This window comes from Vipera ursinii (genome assembly GCF_947247035.1).
Source record: "Vipera ursinii genome assembly, chromosome: 6".
NCBI classification, from domain to species: Eukaryota; Metazoa; Chordata; class Lepidosauria; order Squamata; family Viperidae; genus Vipera; species Vipera ursinii.
This window is the reverse complement of record NC_139515.1, coordinates 62,239,306-62,255,477: the sequence shown is the minus strand read 5'-3', so window position 1 is coordinate 62,255,477 and position 16,172 is coordinate 62,239,306. Positions and strand designations below refer to the sequence as shown.

Below are 16,172 nucleotides of genomic sequence, written 5' to 3'. Positions count from 1 at the left end.
CTCTCTTCATGTTGGACATGACTGGATTGAACAGGCACACTTCCTCATGTTTATAAGGCTTATTGAATACTTTCATGACTTACATGAAACAAGTCTAAGCGTACAAAACTGTAATTCAAATGTAGACATGCAAAGGTTAAAATTGATACCCCAGCTCTGACAAAATAGTTGGCAAATCAGCACTTTCCAGATCAAAACATTTATCATTTGAACCAAGTCTATCCATTTGACTAATTAGCTGTATGTAACCATGCCCATCACTGCTAGTTCTAGAAAAAGATGTTGTTTATCTGCCTTCTGACCTAGATAAACAAAATGTCTGTGTGTGGGAGGAGGGCAAGGAAGCAGGAAATAAGATTCTTCGGATCAGTAAAGTTACACAACCAAGCTATGAGAGGTTACCAGGTTACTCCTTTACTGCCCTTTCCTGTTCTGAGTCTCTAATTCAAATCTCTCTGCTTAGCTTTTTGCTGTTAATAAGCCATTACCTGAAAAGAATGATTGTATTTCTTATGTCAATATTTTAGTTCCAACAGAAGACATTTGCAAGATAATTCCCCAAATTTGAACCAAGTATTATTTCAGGCACAGAAAATGATCTTTACTGGATTTTGAATCCTTCACATCGAATCAATTATGTTAGAATAATTCTGTGTATAGTCCTTCTGTATCAAGTGGAAAAATTCGTTGGCTGGAGGTACCTGCCTTTTTCAACAGTCTTCCCCATGTGTCATGTAACCCTTTGTCTTAAAATAATTCTCTGCATCCTTTGCAAGGTGTAGAATAAAAATCGATACCTTTCAAAAAGTAATTCCAGAAAAAAAATGTGAAAGGAAACGAACAAAAACAGCAGAAACACATTAAATACAATCTATATTATCTCTATATCTTTATTTGTCATATTTGCATGTTTTCCCAAAGCAGTATAACATCACAAATAACAAAATAGAGACAACAGCTGGTCTCTGAACTCACATCAGTTATTACATGGTAGATACAAAACTAGGTAACTCTGTCTTATTATACAGTTTTTTCCCCCATTTATATACAAATAACTGAACTATATGGAAAAATAGTAAAAAAAGAGCTTGCAGTTATGGTACATGGCAAAAAAATCAACAAGGAGAGAGAGAGAGGGAGGGAGAGAGGGAGAGGGGGAGGGGGGGAGAGAGAGAGAGAGAGAGAGAGAGAGAGAGAGAGAGAGAGAGAGAGAGAGAGAGAGAGAGAGAGAAGGAAGTTGAACAGGAACCAGGCAGTGCCAATATTATTTTGATGGGACTCATGTATAATCACATGTATTAAATGGTCAGTCTCCCAAGAACCTTAACTGGGATGGACAATCATTGAGCAATCCCTTTCATCTCTTTCCTGTATGGATATACAATAAACTCTTCCCATCACACAGCACTGGTGCTTTCATATGGCTCTAATTTTTAATCAGTCACACTATTATTGGACCCAAAGTACTTGCTTTGTAGGCATCAAATTACTTAAAACTTCATATAGGTTGCTTCAATGTAATCAGTCTGTACGCATAGTATACATATAAATGGTATACATTAATACAAATAAAAAATAGAGCTCTCCCCAACACTGAAATATCTGCAAGTCAGTCACATTATTCACCCATTCTATTAAAAAAGGAGGCTAATGCTGAAAACTTTTCACACGTGCAAGTATTAGCAAGGTATACTGAGAATTAGAGTTAGGAAAATTATTTGGAAGCAAAGTAGCGCTGAAATAAATAGAAAGACTGTGCATGTTTCAAACATTATTTAGAAGTGCATGAGAGGCCCGAAAAAATGATGTTGCTTCTTTGTAAAAGTCACCTTAACTTCAGTGGGTGCATTCCCTAAAGCAGCAGCAGCACTATTCCTGGCTCCTACCCAAGGTAAACGCTAGAAAAAGGTCCAGCTTCTTTAATAAACAGCAGAAAAATGCTAATTTCAACGTCTCTTTGAAATATTGATGTCCTATGTCATCTTATTCAATAAAAATTCCCTACTGCTGGCACTAAAGGATAATTGAACTGACCTTACTTCCCAGTTGCAGGGAGCTGAACTCCATAATTTATGCAAGAATAGTGTTCAACCATCCTTTACTAAGAGTTGCAAAGAACTTAGCATCAGAGTTCTGCTGCCACTGGTCTGTTATTTTAATTGGTTAAAAGGATTTTAAAATTTAGTGCATATGAATATATATATATACATATATATGTATGTATATATGTATATTGTACAAGTCATATGAAGCAAGGCTGATGATTGTGTGCATACAGAAACATGTTCTTGTTCTGTCTTCATTTCTTCATATCTCAAGTTCTCTAGCTATTTCAAGCAGAAAATGCGAAAGGAGCTTTTGTCCTCCATCATCCAAATTCTCTCCAATGTCTTCTGGAAAAAGGGAAGTGCAAATCATGATGACAGCAGCCACAGACTCTCTATCTCTCCAGGAAAAATTACACAAATTTCAGCAAACTTCCCAAGCTCCACACAAATACATTTTGCCCAAACAAATACAATTTGGACAAAGGATGCTTGCCCGAATAAGTACAGCTTTGCTAAAGAATACTAATAATTGCTGTAGAAATCTGTCTTTGCTATAATGTGGTGTGTGTGTGTGTGTGTGTGTGTGTGTGAGGTGAGAATATTAAGGCACAGAGAAAAGGAGCAATAGAGTCAACTCCCCTGAGATCCTCATATAGACTCTCCAGTGAAGGGATTAAAAAGCACCATAAGAAAAAGTGCCAAATAACCACCACATGCTGTGGGAGACCGTCGCTTAGAACAGAACCAGCATGCAGGAGACTCAGGAGGGGCCTAATGTTATCCCCCTTTTATGCAGCAATGTGTTAAACAGGCACAGTTACCACAACCACAACAGCAACAAAGATGTGCAACATATTGCAATTAATCTGATTGCCCTTCTCAACTTTAAAACGTGTCTGGCAAAACCAGTGGCAGCAGATTTTACTCCTTGCAAAGGGAGCCTGTGATTCTTAGATAAAAGATACAACATGCCTAATGAGATCAACATGTTTTAATCTTATGGGTTGTAGAAAATAATGGCGAAGATAATACCTACACACCGCATAGATATGTTTAAATCTCTTGGCCAGAATGGAGCAGAACAAGACTAAGGGAAGGGAAGCTGGAATGTTCTCCATCTTAGGCAAATTCCATTCCACTGCACTTAAATTAACTATTAACATAGGTAAAATATTTACAGCAGAAGGGACAAATGGTAACTTTGCCATAAATGTATTATAGAATTTAAAGTCCAGGAGATGCACAGCACAAAAACAGACAAAAACAGACAAGGCAAAGGCAAGATCTGGTATGTAGGAAGATCAGATGAGGCCTGAAGAAAAATAATTCAACATGACCCTCACACATAATGAAAAATATATGTGGGATACATGCTTCTATTTATTGAGCAACTTTCCTGGGAATATGCATCCGGATAGATACATTTGTATCTTGGGCAGCTTTCTCTGACACTTAGGTTCTTAGATGTCTTTCTCTACAGATGGGAAAAATCTTGTTTTGTTTTGCAAAAAATACCCACAAATGCTATATTTCACTTCTACATCAGAAAAAAGATGCTATGGATTGTTTCAATCCAGAATTTCTTGTCTTCTCCCATTCACACTTTGGATCCTTTGCAAAGGCTAATTGCACATATACTATGGAATATTAATTAAAATAAATCCTGGTCACCATTGAAAACTTAATAGAACAAATTAACAGGGCAATAGATAAGGATGAGATTCTATCCTCAAATAATCAGAATTGAAAAAATGAAAAAATGAATTTTTCTGCTAGTTTCATTTCAAATAATTTAACAAGTGAATAAACATACAGCCTCATTTCTTGGAAATCATTTGTCTGATTTTTGTATTACCAGCCCTTTACCTTACAAATCACCTAAAAACTATGAAAACAAAATATGTTTTACTCATCTTACACCTCCGTTTTAGGCTACAATTTACTGTTTTTTTAATTTTTTTTTCTTTAAGTGAAATGTGCACTAGTTAAGCTTTTAGAAAAGGAAGTCCATACCACCCGCATTAGCCACGACGGTCCTTGCTTACAATTGGCATCAGAAGGTGCCCAATCCTGACTTGAGCACCATGTAAAAAAAGGAATATAACCTGTTTTCTGGTTCAATAAATAAAGGAAAGTTCCAGACTATGGCATGATCCACCAACCCCTTAAAACTCATCATCTGAGCTCAAAAGCAGGGTCTTCTCATTGTCACGGACACCAGAGGTGCTATGAGAACGTGAAATTATATGACTGCCATTCCGCCACGTTGGTCCATGTTCCAGGGTGGACTGCTGTGTGTATTGCTGGTAGGCTGGGGAGAAATTATGGATAGCATCCTGGACAATGTCATGGGGGTTCATGGTCTCCTTAAGGCTGCTAGAGATGCTCTTCATTGGGGCGCACCGTCCTAGAAAGAGATACAGTATATGAAAAATGGAAGCTTTTCTCCAGTTATCCCATAAACCTGATCAAAAGCTACCTACAGTAGTTTCTCCTGGTGCCCATATATTAACAAGGGCATGAATTAGGCAGGAATTAATTTTGACAAGTAAAGAAATTTGGATACTACCTCAAATTAGGAGTAAATGTATTTTAAGTATATTTTGTTCTTTTCAGTTCCTTCATAAAAATATCAACTCCAACTCTAAATCTTATCTTTGTAAGCTGACCAGAATTTTCTTAAAATACATAAAACTGTAAAATCTTATTTATTTAGCATATAACTTGAAGTCAGTGAGTCATTTTTGCTGTTGCTGTTTTAAAAAAGAGGAGTCTGTAAATTGTGAATCAGAAATTAGAAAATCTGTATTTGCCTACCAATGGTGTAGTTCAGGGGTCCCCAACCCCGAAGCGGTGCATCAGCACTGGTCTGCAGTGCACTGGAAACCAGGCCACGCAAACCAGCAAAGCCCCCATCTGCAGACATGGGGAGGTAGGCAGAGTGCGAAACCATGTCCCCCCACCCCTCCCCCCCAGTCCACAGAAAAATCTTTTTCCACGGAGCCAGTTGCCGGTGCCCAAAAAGATTAGGGACCGCTAATGTAGATCACATACAGTTACAGAAAAAAATAACAATGCCTTTGCTACTTTTATTCACAATATGCCTATTATGATTGAACTAAAATATTAAAATAAAAAGATCATCAGAATATTTTGGACAGTACACTGTATCAATTAAAGAAACAAAAGCAGTTATAACCTATAGTATAGATAATTTCCAGAGGTGTGGGCATATTACAAGTGGTCCTTGCTTAGCACCCATAATTGAGACCATCAAGTCTGTTTATAAGTGAAACAGCAAATGACAACTTAATGGTTTTATTTCAATGTTCTCCCTTAATCCACGGGAAGTACACAAATGGCAATCAAGTGACTGCGGGATACTATGATGATCATAAATCGATCGCAATTTTTATAGCAGCATAAATTTAATGGTCAATAAATGAGGCAGTTAGTAAGCGAGGACTACCTGTAATCTACTGCAGCAAAAGCAATAGAGTTTCATATCATCTTATATACTAATACTTCGTTACTGAAGGCAGTGAGTCATATTGTGTACAAACCCATTAGAGACACTGAACTGCAGCTGTGGGTTTTTTTTAAAGTTTTCATTACAGCTGTTCCTATTAGGCAGAACTTTTGTAGTGTTCAGGAAATACGTTTAATGAGGCCTCCCACTTTATTGATGATTTCCCCAAAGCACAAATATTTGCTGTTTCTAACATATGACTTAGGAGAAATAGTGCAGGAAGCTGAAGTGCCTCAACAACGAAGAAACAAACAAGTGCAGAGAGAGCTTGGCACCTACCATATGGACCATATGATGGAACAGCTGCGCCAGATACCAGAGCCCAAAGCAAGGGAAAGAGAAAAGGAGGAGAAAAAAAAGAGAGGAAAATATGGGAAACAACAGTCTGAAATGGCAAGCAATTCTCAGGTAGTATAGCAAGTTGAATTCTTTACTCTTTACCCGCCACCCAATTTCACCAATGCTCTTGACCCAGAACTCTTACTCAAGCAATGCAGAAAAAATATATCTATACAATCAGTTCTGAACAACACAATAGAAATACCAATAAAAGAGAATATTTGTAGCTCAAGGTTGAAATGAGGGGGGGGGGTCCTTGGTGCTCTCTTGAGCTTGGTTGTTTTCTTGCGGATGTTTCATTCCCTAAACTAGGTAACATCATCGATGCTAGTGAGGAATGGGGTTTGCTGTCAATTTATATTGTAGTGGATTGCCCTGTCAATGCTGACGGGAGTGGTCTTGGTTATTCTTTGATTAGCCTGTTTACTATTAGCTTGTTTGGCAGTGCCTTGATAAGGGGACTGTTTACTTCTTTGACACCAGGATTAATATCAGACTAACAATCAAGAAGTGAACAATACTGCAATCAAGAAACTGACAAACATACTAACAGCAAATAGGCCAATTAAAGAACCACCAAGACCATTCCCATCAACACTGACAGGACAATGTAAATTGAGAGCAAACCCCACTCCCTACTAGCACTGATGATGTTACCTACTTTGGGTAATTAAACTGTTGCAAGCAAACAACCAAGCAAAGAGAACATCAAGGACCTTTTATAATAGAAATAAAAGCACTCAGACCTCTTTTAATATTAAAAAAAGTACGTGAACACAAGACTTGTAATGATGACTGTATTTGCATCCTTGGAGGTGAATTCTAGTGGTCAAAATACTACTTGGCTTTCCTGTGCCTTCAATATTTTTACTCTCTTCATTTTAAGACTGTTATTCCAAAACTGCTTCTCTTATTTTACACAGATGCACAATTCAACAGGGATATGCCTTCTAGTTGCCTTTTGCTTATTTCATATTCTATGCAGGAGAGTCCTTATAAATCTAGAAAATTGCTGGTGGTGTCATAGGTTGGTGACCTATATAACATTGTCTTTCAACTCTATATAGCCATGTTCAGAAAAAAGAAAACCAGATCTGGTACTAATCTATGTACAAATACGACCAAAGGAAAATGCATTCTACTTTTCAAATGAAGTATTCAGAGAGTGAATTAAGTCAGCTTTTTATTGCAGATTCAGTAATGACCTCCATACCTTGCGCATCAAGGTGCTTGTCTGCATAGACCCTGTAAGTGAATGCATGCCGCAGAGCAATAGCTGCAAAGAACATTTCCACACAGATGATGAAATCCTGATAGCCAGCTGCTACAGTCCCCACAGATACATTGGCTGAGCGGATCTTAGGAATTGCACCACACTTCTCCAAAATGGCCAATAGCATCCCTGAAATGAAAGAAATATTCTCAGACTCCTTTCCCCACGTGTTCATTTTTACCTGTTTTACTGTGGATTATTATGAATTGTTTATAAGATTATTACTGATTTTGGTTCGTATTTCCATTCATTTTGTTAAGCCTTTTTGCTTAATTTGCTTAATTGCTTATTCTCTCTCTCTCTCCCTCTCTCTTTTGGAAGGCCATGTCGTTTCTTTCATCTTGAAGACATGGAGTAGTGGTTTTAAATGATAGAAAAACAGATTCTCACTGAAAAACAAAAGGTAAGAATACTTTAACAATGAAGCCAATTATCTAGAAAGTTACTCTTCATTTGAGGTTCTCAAGAAAACCCTGGACAACTACCTTATGTAGATGATTTAATTTGGATTACTGCATGGAGCAAGGAATTGGTCTCTGTGATTTAAATGTCTCTGTGTTTTTATTCTAATACAGTTTATTCCAAATCTCAAAATAGAATATAACAATATAAAATAGTGTAAAATATACTTAGTGTTCAACTTTGTTTTTAACTTCTGAGTACAATTAGTAAACATCAAAAATGAAAATAAATTATAGTAGCTAGTTAACTGTTAAGTATTTGGTGAAGGAGGTGTATTTTTACTTCTTCCTAAATGATGGAAGCCAAATGCAGCTCCTTAGGGCAGTCACTGCATACAATCAGCTAAAAGAAAGTTGCAGTTGACACATTAGCCAGAATTGTGCAAAAGTGCTCCACACTTCAGTTGCAAAATCAGTGATAGTTGGGGGTCATGGAGAACCCCCAAACTGTAAACCTACTCTTTCTCAACCCAATCCAGAGATAATTTCAATCCCAGAGTCCAACTTTCTTCTTACCAAGAGCACCTCTGTTTTCTCTGGGTTTAATACCGGAATTTTTTTCCACATACAGCTCATTATTGAAATTTAGTCTGTATTGAAAGGTAATCATTTCTTCTTAGAGACCAGTTGAGCTGAATAGCATCCTATTCCAAAGAGCCAAATGACCTCTTCCAGTAATTTCATGTAGCATAGGAAATAAGACAGAATCCATGCCCTATTTTATTGAACTTTAGTTCTCTAGAACCGCCTTCTCTACTTCAGATAACATTAAGGATCTGAACCACTGCAAGCAAACCTCCCTTAGTCCATGTCTGATGGTCTAAAACAGTAAACTAAAAAAAATTCAGTTCATATCAGAATATGTTCAGAAAAGACACTGCTGACTGTATATCTTTAAAAAGTTTTAAAAACCCTTTTATGCCTGTTTACACTATCCAAAGTTTGGAATGATGACTAATCAGACTCAGAAAAGTAATTATTTATATTATACAAGACATGATGTCAAGTTTTCCCTAGCCAATCCAGGCTTTCATTTCTTATGTTTTTATGCTAATTTGAACATAAAGCACAGATATACTAACCAGTGTACTGATCCAGAAGGGATACTAAATTCAAATGGGGGATTTATTGCATAAACTATAATGAATAAATTTAAGTATATAATCCTAGAAACTGCTGGATTGATTTGTTTATTTAGCACCTTCTATTTATGACAATTGGAAATAATCTGATTCTAAAACTGCCTGGCACTTGACTGAATGAATTGCCTAGGGAGTCCTCCTAGATTCACGGCTCACTCTGGAAGACCATATAGTAGCTGTGACTAGGGGGGCCTTCGCCCAGGTTCGCCTGGTGCGCCACTTGCGGCCCTATCTAGACCGGGATGCCTTATGTACGGTCACTCATGCGCTCGTGACCTCTCGTCTGGACTACTGCAACGCTCTCTACATGGGGCTGCCCTTGAGGACCACTCGGAGGCTCCAACTGGTACAGAATGCAGCCGCGAGAGTTGTGTTAGGAGTCTCCCGATACTCCCATGTTACACCTCTGCTCCGTGAGCTGCACCAGTTGTCTTCCGGGTGAGATTCAAGGTACTGGTAATGGTGTTTAAGGCCCTACTGGTAATGGTGTTTAAGGCCCTACATGGCATGGGTCCGGAGTACCTTAGGGAGCACCTGCTGTCGGCATCAACTTCCCTCCGCCCTGTGCGTTCCCACAGAGAGGGCCTCCTCAGGGTGCCACCGATCAGAGAATGTCGATTGGTGGCCCCCAGGGGGAGGTCCTTCTCTGTGGGCGCCCCGGAGCTATGGAATTGGTTGCCGGTTGAGCTCCGGATGGCGCCCGACCTTCGCTCCTTCCGTCGCGATCTGAAGACACTCTTATTTGAACAAGCCGGCCTGGCCTGATGGGGGATGGGTTGGGTTTTTATTGCCATTTTTAATATATGTATTTATTGTTTTTAGTTGGGCATATGTTTAATTTTCTTTTAACTTTTGTATTTTTGTATTTTTTATATATCTGCCCTGTTCACCGCCCTGAGTCCTTCGGGAGAAGGGCGGTATATAAATAAAATTATTATTATTATTATTATTATTATTATTATTATTATTATTATTATTATTATTATTATTATTATTATTCCAAAGTGGAACCAACATACATACAAAATGGCATCGGAAATTAAAAAAAAATCAAACGTAACATTATTCAATTATAATGAGCTGCTAAATGTTCTCAGTTATTTGTGCTTGCGAGTTGTAAACATGTGCATTAATACCTCACCTTGCCAGAAGGACAGGAAAATAACAGACTTGACCATGAAAAATTTTAGGACAGGACCATAAGGACTGAGAAGTTCACGGGTGGCAAAATAGAAGAGGAAGAGGGCATACAAGGCCAAGCTGACTGAAATATTGTAAATAATTGTCACATAGAGATATCCACTTGTGACACTGGAAAAGAAAAAAAAAGATGTCATATGTTTTTAGTATTGTTTATCTTAAGAAAATTTACAGCATAGACTTTCTCTGACCCAAGTATATCCTCCAGTCATTAAACAATGGGCATTGCAAAGAGACACACACGTATTGTTTCTATAATATTATAGTAAGTCCAGTTAAAAACAATTTTGAATGGTCCTAAACAGAGTTAAGTGGTGTTTTACAATGAAAATGAAAATTAGGGAAATGGCCTTATGACTGAATCTGCATATAACTACAATATTCCAAGAGGTTGTATTACGGCAGCTACATTCAATTCAATGGCTACTAGGTTATGCCAAAAGGTTCTTTTTTGCCCTACTCATTAGTTACATCTGTATGAACTGGGTGATTCCATCATGCCTTAGGATTTGGATGACATCAGGATGCTAATAATGTTTAACTGTTATTTCTCCCTGATGCCAAAATCAGGTGGAACTGTGCAGATGCTGGGACAGTGTCTGGAGACAACAAGAAGTCTACAGAGTTATCACAGAATGGACAGCTAGGTTATTGGAAGAAATATGATTTAGGAATTACATTATACTGGTTTTAAAGTAATAATATTGATAGGCATCATATATCCAACCCAAAATCAAGATGTTGGTGATAATGCTCAAATCTGTAATGCTATAAAGCCTCGATATCTGACTTAGACTCTGCTATGGTTTTGCTCTGTATATCATCACTGTGTGCAGTACAATGTGTGAAGTTTCTGATTCTGGCATCCTATTTCTGTAATGTAATTCCCTTTCCAGAATTTAAGTTACTACCAACATTTCTTTTGTTCTAAAGTCAAATGAAGATCATATGATACTCATCTAAGGTTTTGAATTTAAGATCAGCTCCATCTATATTCTGGCTTATTATCTTTTGTTTTATTCTGCCTGGAGACTTCTAATATAAGGCACTTATTCGCAAACACACACACACACACACACAACTGCTTTCCTGAAAATATCTATCCTGAAAATAAGCCCTAGCTTGATTTTTACATGTGCACTTACTATAAGCCCTATCTCCCAAATAAGCCCTAGTTAAGACCCCGCCCACTCCGTCCCACCATCTGGTTGTACAAAATGGGGTGAGGTGAGGTAAGCCCCACACCCGCTTACCTCAGGGCCCCCACAGCTAGACCTAACCATGCCTCAACACCTGCCTTGCCTTGTGGCGGAGGCACCAGCAACAGCAGCCCCATCCAGCAGGAACCTGCATGGCCGCTGGCCCACTTCTTCTAGTTACTGGCGGCCGCTTATTGCAAGAGGCAACATGGCATATCGCGCTGGTGCTGCTGCTCACAGGACGCCATGTGGTGAGTTGTGCCGGTGCTGCCACTCACGGCAGGAGGCCATGTGATGTGTCACACCGGTGCCACCTCTCATGTCAGGACACCACATGTACGTTGCACCGATGCTGCCACTTGTGCATGCCACGGCATAACGTACCATGTGGTGTCCTGCCGCCAGTGGTAGCACTGGCGCAAGGCACATTGTGTCCTGCTGTGAGGGGCACCAGCACAATGTGTCATGTGGCATCCTGCCACGAGTGGCCGAAAAAAACAAGTTGGGCAGCGGTGCAACAGGTGTCAGGGCATGGAAGGCTTGTCTGCAGCAGTCCTGAGGTAAGTGGGTAAGACACTCCCCGAAAACAGACCTAGTACCTCTTTTGGAGGCAAAAAAAATATAAGACTGGTTTTTATTTTTGGGGAAATACAGTAAAAATAGGGCCTAGAAGTATCTGAAGAAATACTAATTACAGGGAGAAAAACATGCATGCTTGACCATGTACAGAACCAATATACTGTTTTTTCCCTTATCTTGTGTCCATCCAGTCTCTCCACTCATTTAAAATATAATGCCAAAAGAATTATTTGGGTTTGATCTTCCACTTCTACATCTAATACTATTATTATTATGCTCTTCTCTTTTATGCATATAGTCCTCTTTTGTTCTCCCAGTTCTTACAGCAAGCATTCATTTTTACAAAAACTAGTTCCCATTCAAAGCTTTATTTTGCTGGTCAGTGATTGAAATAAAGACTTGACTTGTTTCTGCATGTCAGGTATGCATTATTTAACAAAGAATGTCTTTACAATTAAACTATTTACTTACTCGAAGTCTCCATCCTGGTACTTTCCAAATGCCTGAAGAACAACTGTAATAATTGCCATGAGGGGTTTCACCACACAGAATTGCAGTGTGGCCTGGAGGAAAGGAAAACAGAAAGGCAGACAAAATGAGAATAAGAAAAAATATACAGATGTTGACTTCCTAAATCTTTTCAGGATTGGGAATTCTGAAAGCTGTGGTCCCAAGACATCTCAATGGCACAACCAGGGTTCTTTAACCAGCTCTGATCATCTACTTTCTTTCATTCTTCTGTTTGAGCATATGGTCTGAATATTAATTAACTGTACTTAAGGTAAAAATATGATTTATTTGACTTCTCTGACTTGAGTTCTAGAAGAGACAATCAGGCTTCGCTCCACGTATGATCCCCAAGGTGGAAAAGGGCCCACCTTGGAGGAGCAGAACTACAGGCTATTAGGCAGTTCAAGAAATGTCTCAGAAACCATTTCTGTATCATATATTCATGTAAGTTGTTAGGAGCTGAGTTCAACTCAAAGTCAAATTTTGTGAATAAAGTACATAAAAAACTTCCTTGAATTCAAAAAACCCTTGACTATAGATAAAATATATATATACTTCACAGCAACCTAGACTCTGAAATCATTCTTTTACATAGATACAATACAGTACTTAAAAAAACAGCAGCCTGAAATTCATAAATAGATCCAAGAAAAAAACCTTGCCAGATTCATACATAACTTCATACTCCTGTCCTATTTATTCACAGATGCATAAACATAGCAATAGGCAGGATCATGTACTATATAGTTTTTATTGGATTTCTTGTACACTAGCTTCTTTTGTTACAGTTTTTAAAAATCATTTCTAATTCTTTAAACTGCTAATAATCATCATTGCCAAGGATGTTCCAGCCCTTTATTTATTAAATTTGTTTGCTACTGCTTATGAAGTATAAAGCAGTGGTTCTGTTTACTGTTGGAAGGCAGGGAACAATACTAGCTAATGGTGGTCTAAGTGACTGCCTACATAGCACTTTAGAAATGTTTTAGCTATGTAATATGCTATCTTAGACTAGGGTACTAGATCTCTGGGAAGCCTGTGAAATGATTCAAGTACAGGAAATGTTAGCTATATGTCTTGGATGCAGCTGAATGTAAACTAGGCCTAATAATCACAGAACAATATAAGGATGAGCAGGACTACCATATCTAGGCTGCAAAACCCAGTTAACCTCTGGATAGTATTTCAGAAATATAGAAAAGTTTACTTATTTGTCACCATTTTGTTATCATCCCAATGTTTTGCAGCCCAGATATAATGGCCCTAGTGAAACCAAGATAGTTTCAAAAGAAATATTTTTTATAATATACCCACTGGAAGCTGCCCATTCAGTCAGACAGAAAAGAAAGTCAAAGAAAAGGAAAAGTTTGTTTCTGATCATTCTTGAGGGATGATCATAAGACTCAAAAGAGATTAAAATCCAAGCACAGTCCAAACAGTGAGTCATAACCAACTTGTGAACTGGAAAATGTCAAGCTAATTGTTAAACTGTTCGTTTGAGCTTCTTCTTCTTCAGTCTGGGGACTGTTTAATCATTTTCCTGTAGCCCAATCCCACAAGTGTTTATTTTTAAACACTTCCTCGTGAAAAAAAGTATTAAGACATACTGGAAGAACAAGTGGGAGCAAATGACCTACACAACTACCCAGTCATCAGGCAGATGTCTGAGAAAGAGACAAATCAAAGCCTATGATGGCTCTTCAGAATCTCATCACCTATCACTTTCTGAGATCGAAGAATGCCATTTTTGCCCTAGGCAAACAGAACGCCAGAAGCAAGCACACAGCAGTTCCTTCTTCCTAGAAATGAATGGATTGATAATCCAGTCAAACCTGTTGTTTCAACGTTGTCAAAGAAACCCTTTGTTATCCATGTAAGCAATGTACATACATTTCTTCATGCCAAACTTTTGAGTTGTAAACAAAAATTAAAGGATCACAACCTTTTTGTTATGATCTGTCTTTTTAAGCACACACTGTTCAGCATACACAAACATTAAACATATTCATTTTAGTATTTACAAATTACTACTTAACTATTAAACTCTTCAGAAATTTGTCAGTAGCTAGATGTGGAAGAAGACTGAACTCAAAATAATTACAGCACTAAAAGTTATGCATGGCTAAATCATACATTGTTTCTATATTGTATATAGAAACATTGCAGTGTTCCACTATCTCAGGGGTTGCCACAAAGAAGAGGGAGTCAAGCTATTCTCCAAAGCACCTGAAGGCAGGACAAGAAGCAATGGATGGAAACTAACCAAAGAGAGAAGCAACCTAGAACTAAGGAGAAATTTCCTGACAGTTAGAACGATAATCAGTGGAACAACCTGCCTCCAGAAGTTGTGGGTGCTCCATCATTGGAGGATTTAAGAAGAGATTGGACAGCCATTTGTTTGAAATGGTATAGGGAAGTGGTGTCAAACTGCCGTCCCACAGGCCGGACACGTCATGACAAAGCCACGCCCACCTCATTGCTGGCAATGGGGAAAAAGCTCCAATACGTTGCGCGATGTCACGTGACGTCGCGAGTTTGACATGTCTGGTATAGGGTCTGCTGCTTGAGCAGAGGGTTGGATTAGAAGACCTCAAAGGTCCTTTCGAACTCTAATACTAATACTACTACTACTACTACTGATCATTGCACAGTCAGCCAGATGTTCAGACTGGATTTGGCATTTTTGTCTACCTATCGAGTCCTTACCAAGGACTTGGGATAAGCAGATGTGGATGTTTGAACTGATGGTATTACAGATATCGTTGCAGGATGGAAGCTCTTCTTAGTAAGGCCGCCTTTTGCAATTGACTGATGGTGAATTTGTCAATGCCAATGGTGTTCAAGTGGCCCTCCAAGTTGCTTTGGGATTGCACCCAAGGTGTTTATTACTATTGGTACTACCCTACCTTGCCTTTGCCACAGTCATTCTATTTCTATTTGTAGGTCATTGTATTTTGTTATCTTCTCCAGTTCTTTCTCTTCTATTCTGCTGTCTCCAGGCACTGCAGGCATTATATTGTTGTTGTTGTTGTTATAAATTTCCTGACAGTTAGAACAATTAATCAGTGGAACAACCTGCCTCCAGAAGTTATGAATGTTCCAACACTGGAAGTTTTTAAGAAGAAACTGGACAACCATTTGTCTGAAATGGTATAGGGTTTCCTACCTGGCCTCCAAGGTCCCTTCCAACTCTATTATTATTACTGTGTTTTCCCAAAAATAAGACCAGGTCTTTTTTTTTTCCTCCAAAAGAGGCACCAGGGATGTCTTGCTCACTTCTGGCACCAACAGCCCCACCCAGCCGGTCCACTTCTTCTGGGGCTGAAGGAGCAGCTTTCTGCAGCTGCATTCCAGCCTGCATTTTACAGTCAGGCCTTTCTGGAAGGCCTATGCAGCCGAGTACCAAACTATGGATTCAATCTATAGCTCGGTCCTCGGCTGCAGAGGTCTTGCAGAACTGAGCTATGGATTGAATTCATAGCTTGGTTCTTGGCTGCACAGGCCTTCTGGAAAGGCCTATGACTGAGAAATGCAGGCCTGGCTACAGAAGACGCTGCAGGAGAAGTGGGCCGGCAAGGAGAGGCCTGTCTGTGAGGCAGATCCACACCGTACCCCCGCCTTAGTTTGATTTTTAGGTGTCCCAAAACTAGGGCTTATTTTGGGGGTAGGCCTTACTTTTGGGGAAACATGGCATTATTATTATTATTATTATTATTATTATTATTATTATTATTATTATTATTATTATTATTATTACTACTACTACTACTACTACTACTACTACTACTACTACTACTTCAGCTACTTTTTTGGACTTTCTGCTGATACCAGTATTGAAGATGATAAATGTTTATAACTTTAGAGAAGGTGAAAAGTTATTAAGTTACTAAAT

General features: G+C 38.6%; 1 protein-coding gene across 2 annotated transcripts in view; it reads right to left on the bottom strand.

Annotated features, from left to right (window-relative positions):
- Nucleotides 1-865: 865 nt before the first annotated feature.
- TMEM184B (transmembrane protein 184B) overlaps nucleotides 866-16,172 on the bottom strand; it is a 41,508-nt gene continuing 26,201 nt past the window's right edge. For both annotated transcript variants that reach the window (XM_083365795.1, XM_083365796.1), the window contains exons 6-9: nucleotides 12,242-12,333; nucleotides 9,934-10,103; nucleotides 7,130-7,318; nucleotides 866-4,455 (exon numbers count right to left, since the gene is read on the bottom strand). In XM_083365795.1, the coding sequence (XP_083221921.1) occupies nucleotides 4,214-4,455; nucleotides 7,130-7,318; nucleotides 9,934-10,103; nucleotides 12,242-12,333 (693 nt within the window). In that variant the 3' untranslated portion in view covers nucleotides 866-4,213. The remainder of the gene's footprint in view (nucleotides 4,456-7,129; nucleotides 7,319-9,933; nucleotides 10,104-12,241; nucleotides 12,334-16,172) is intronic.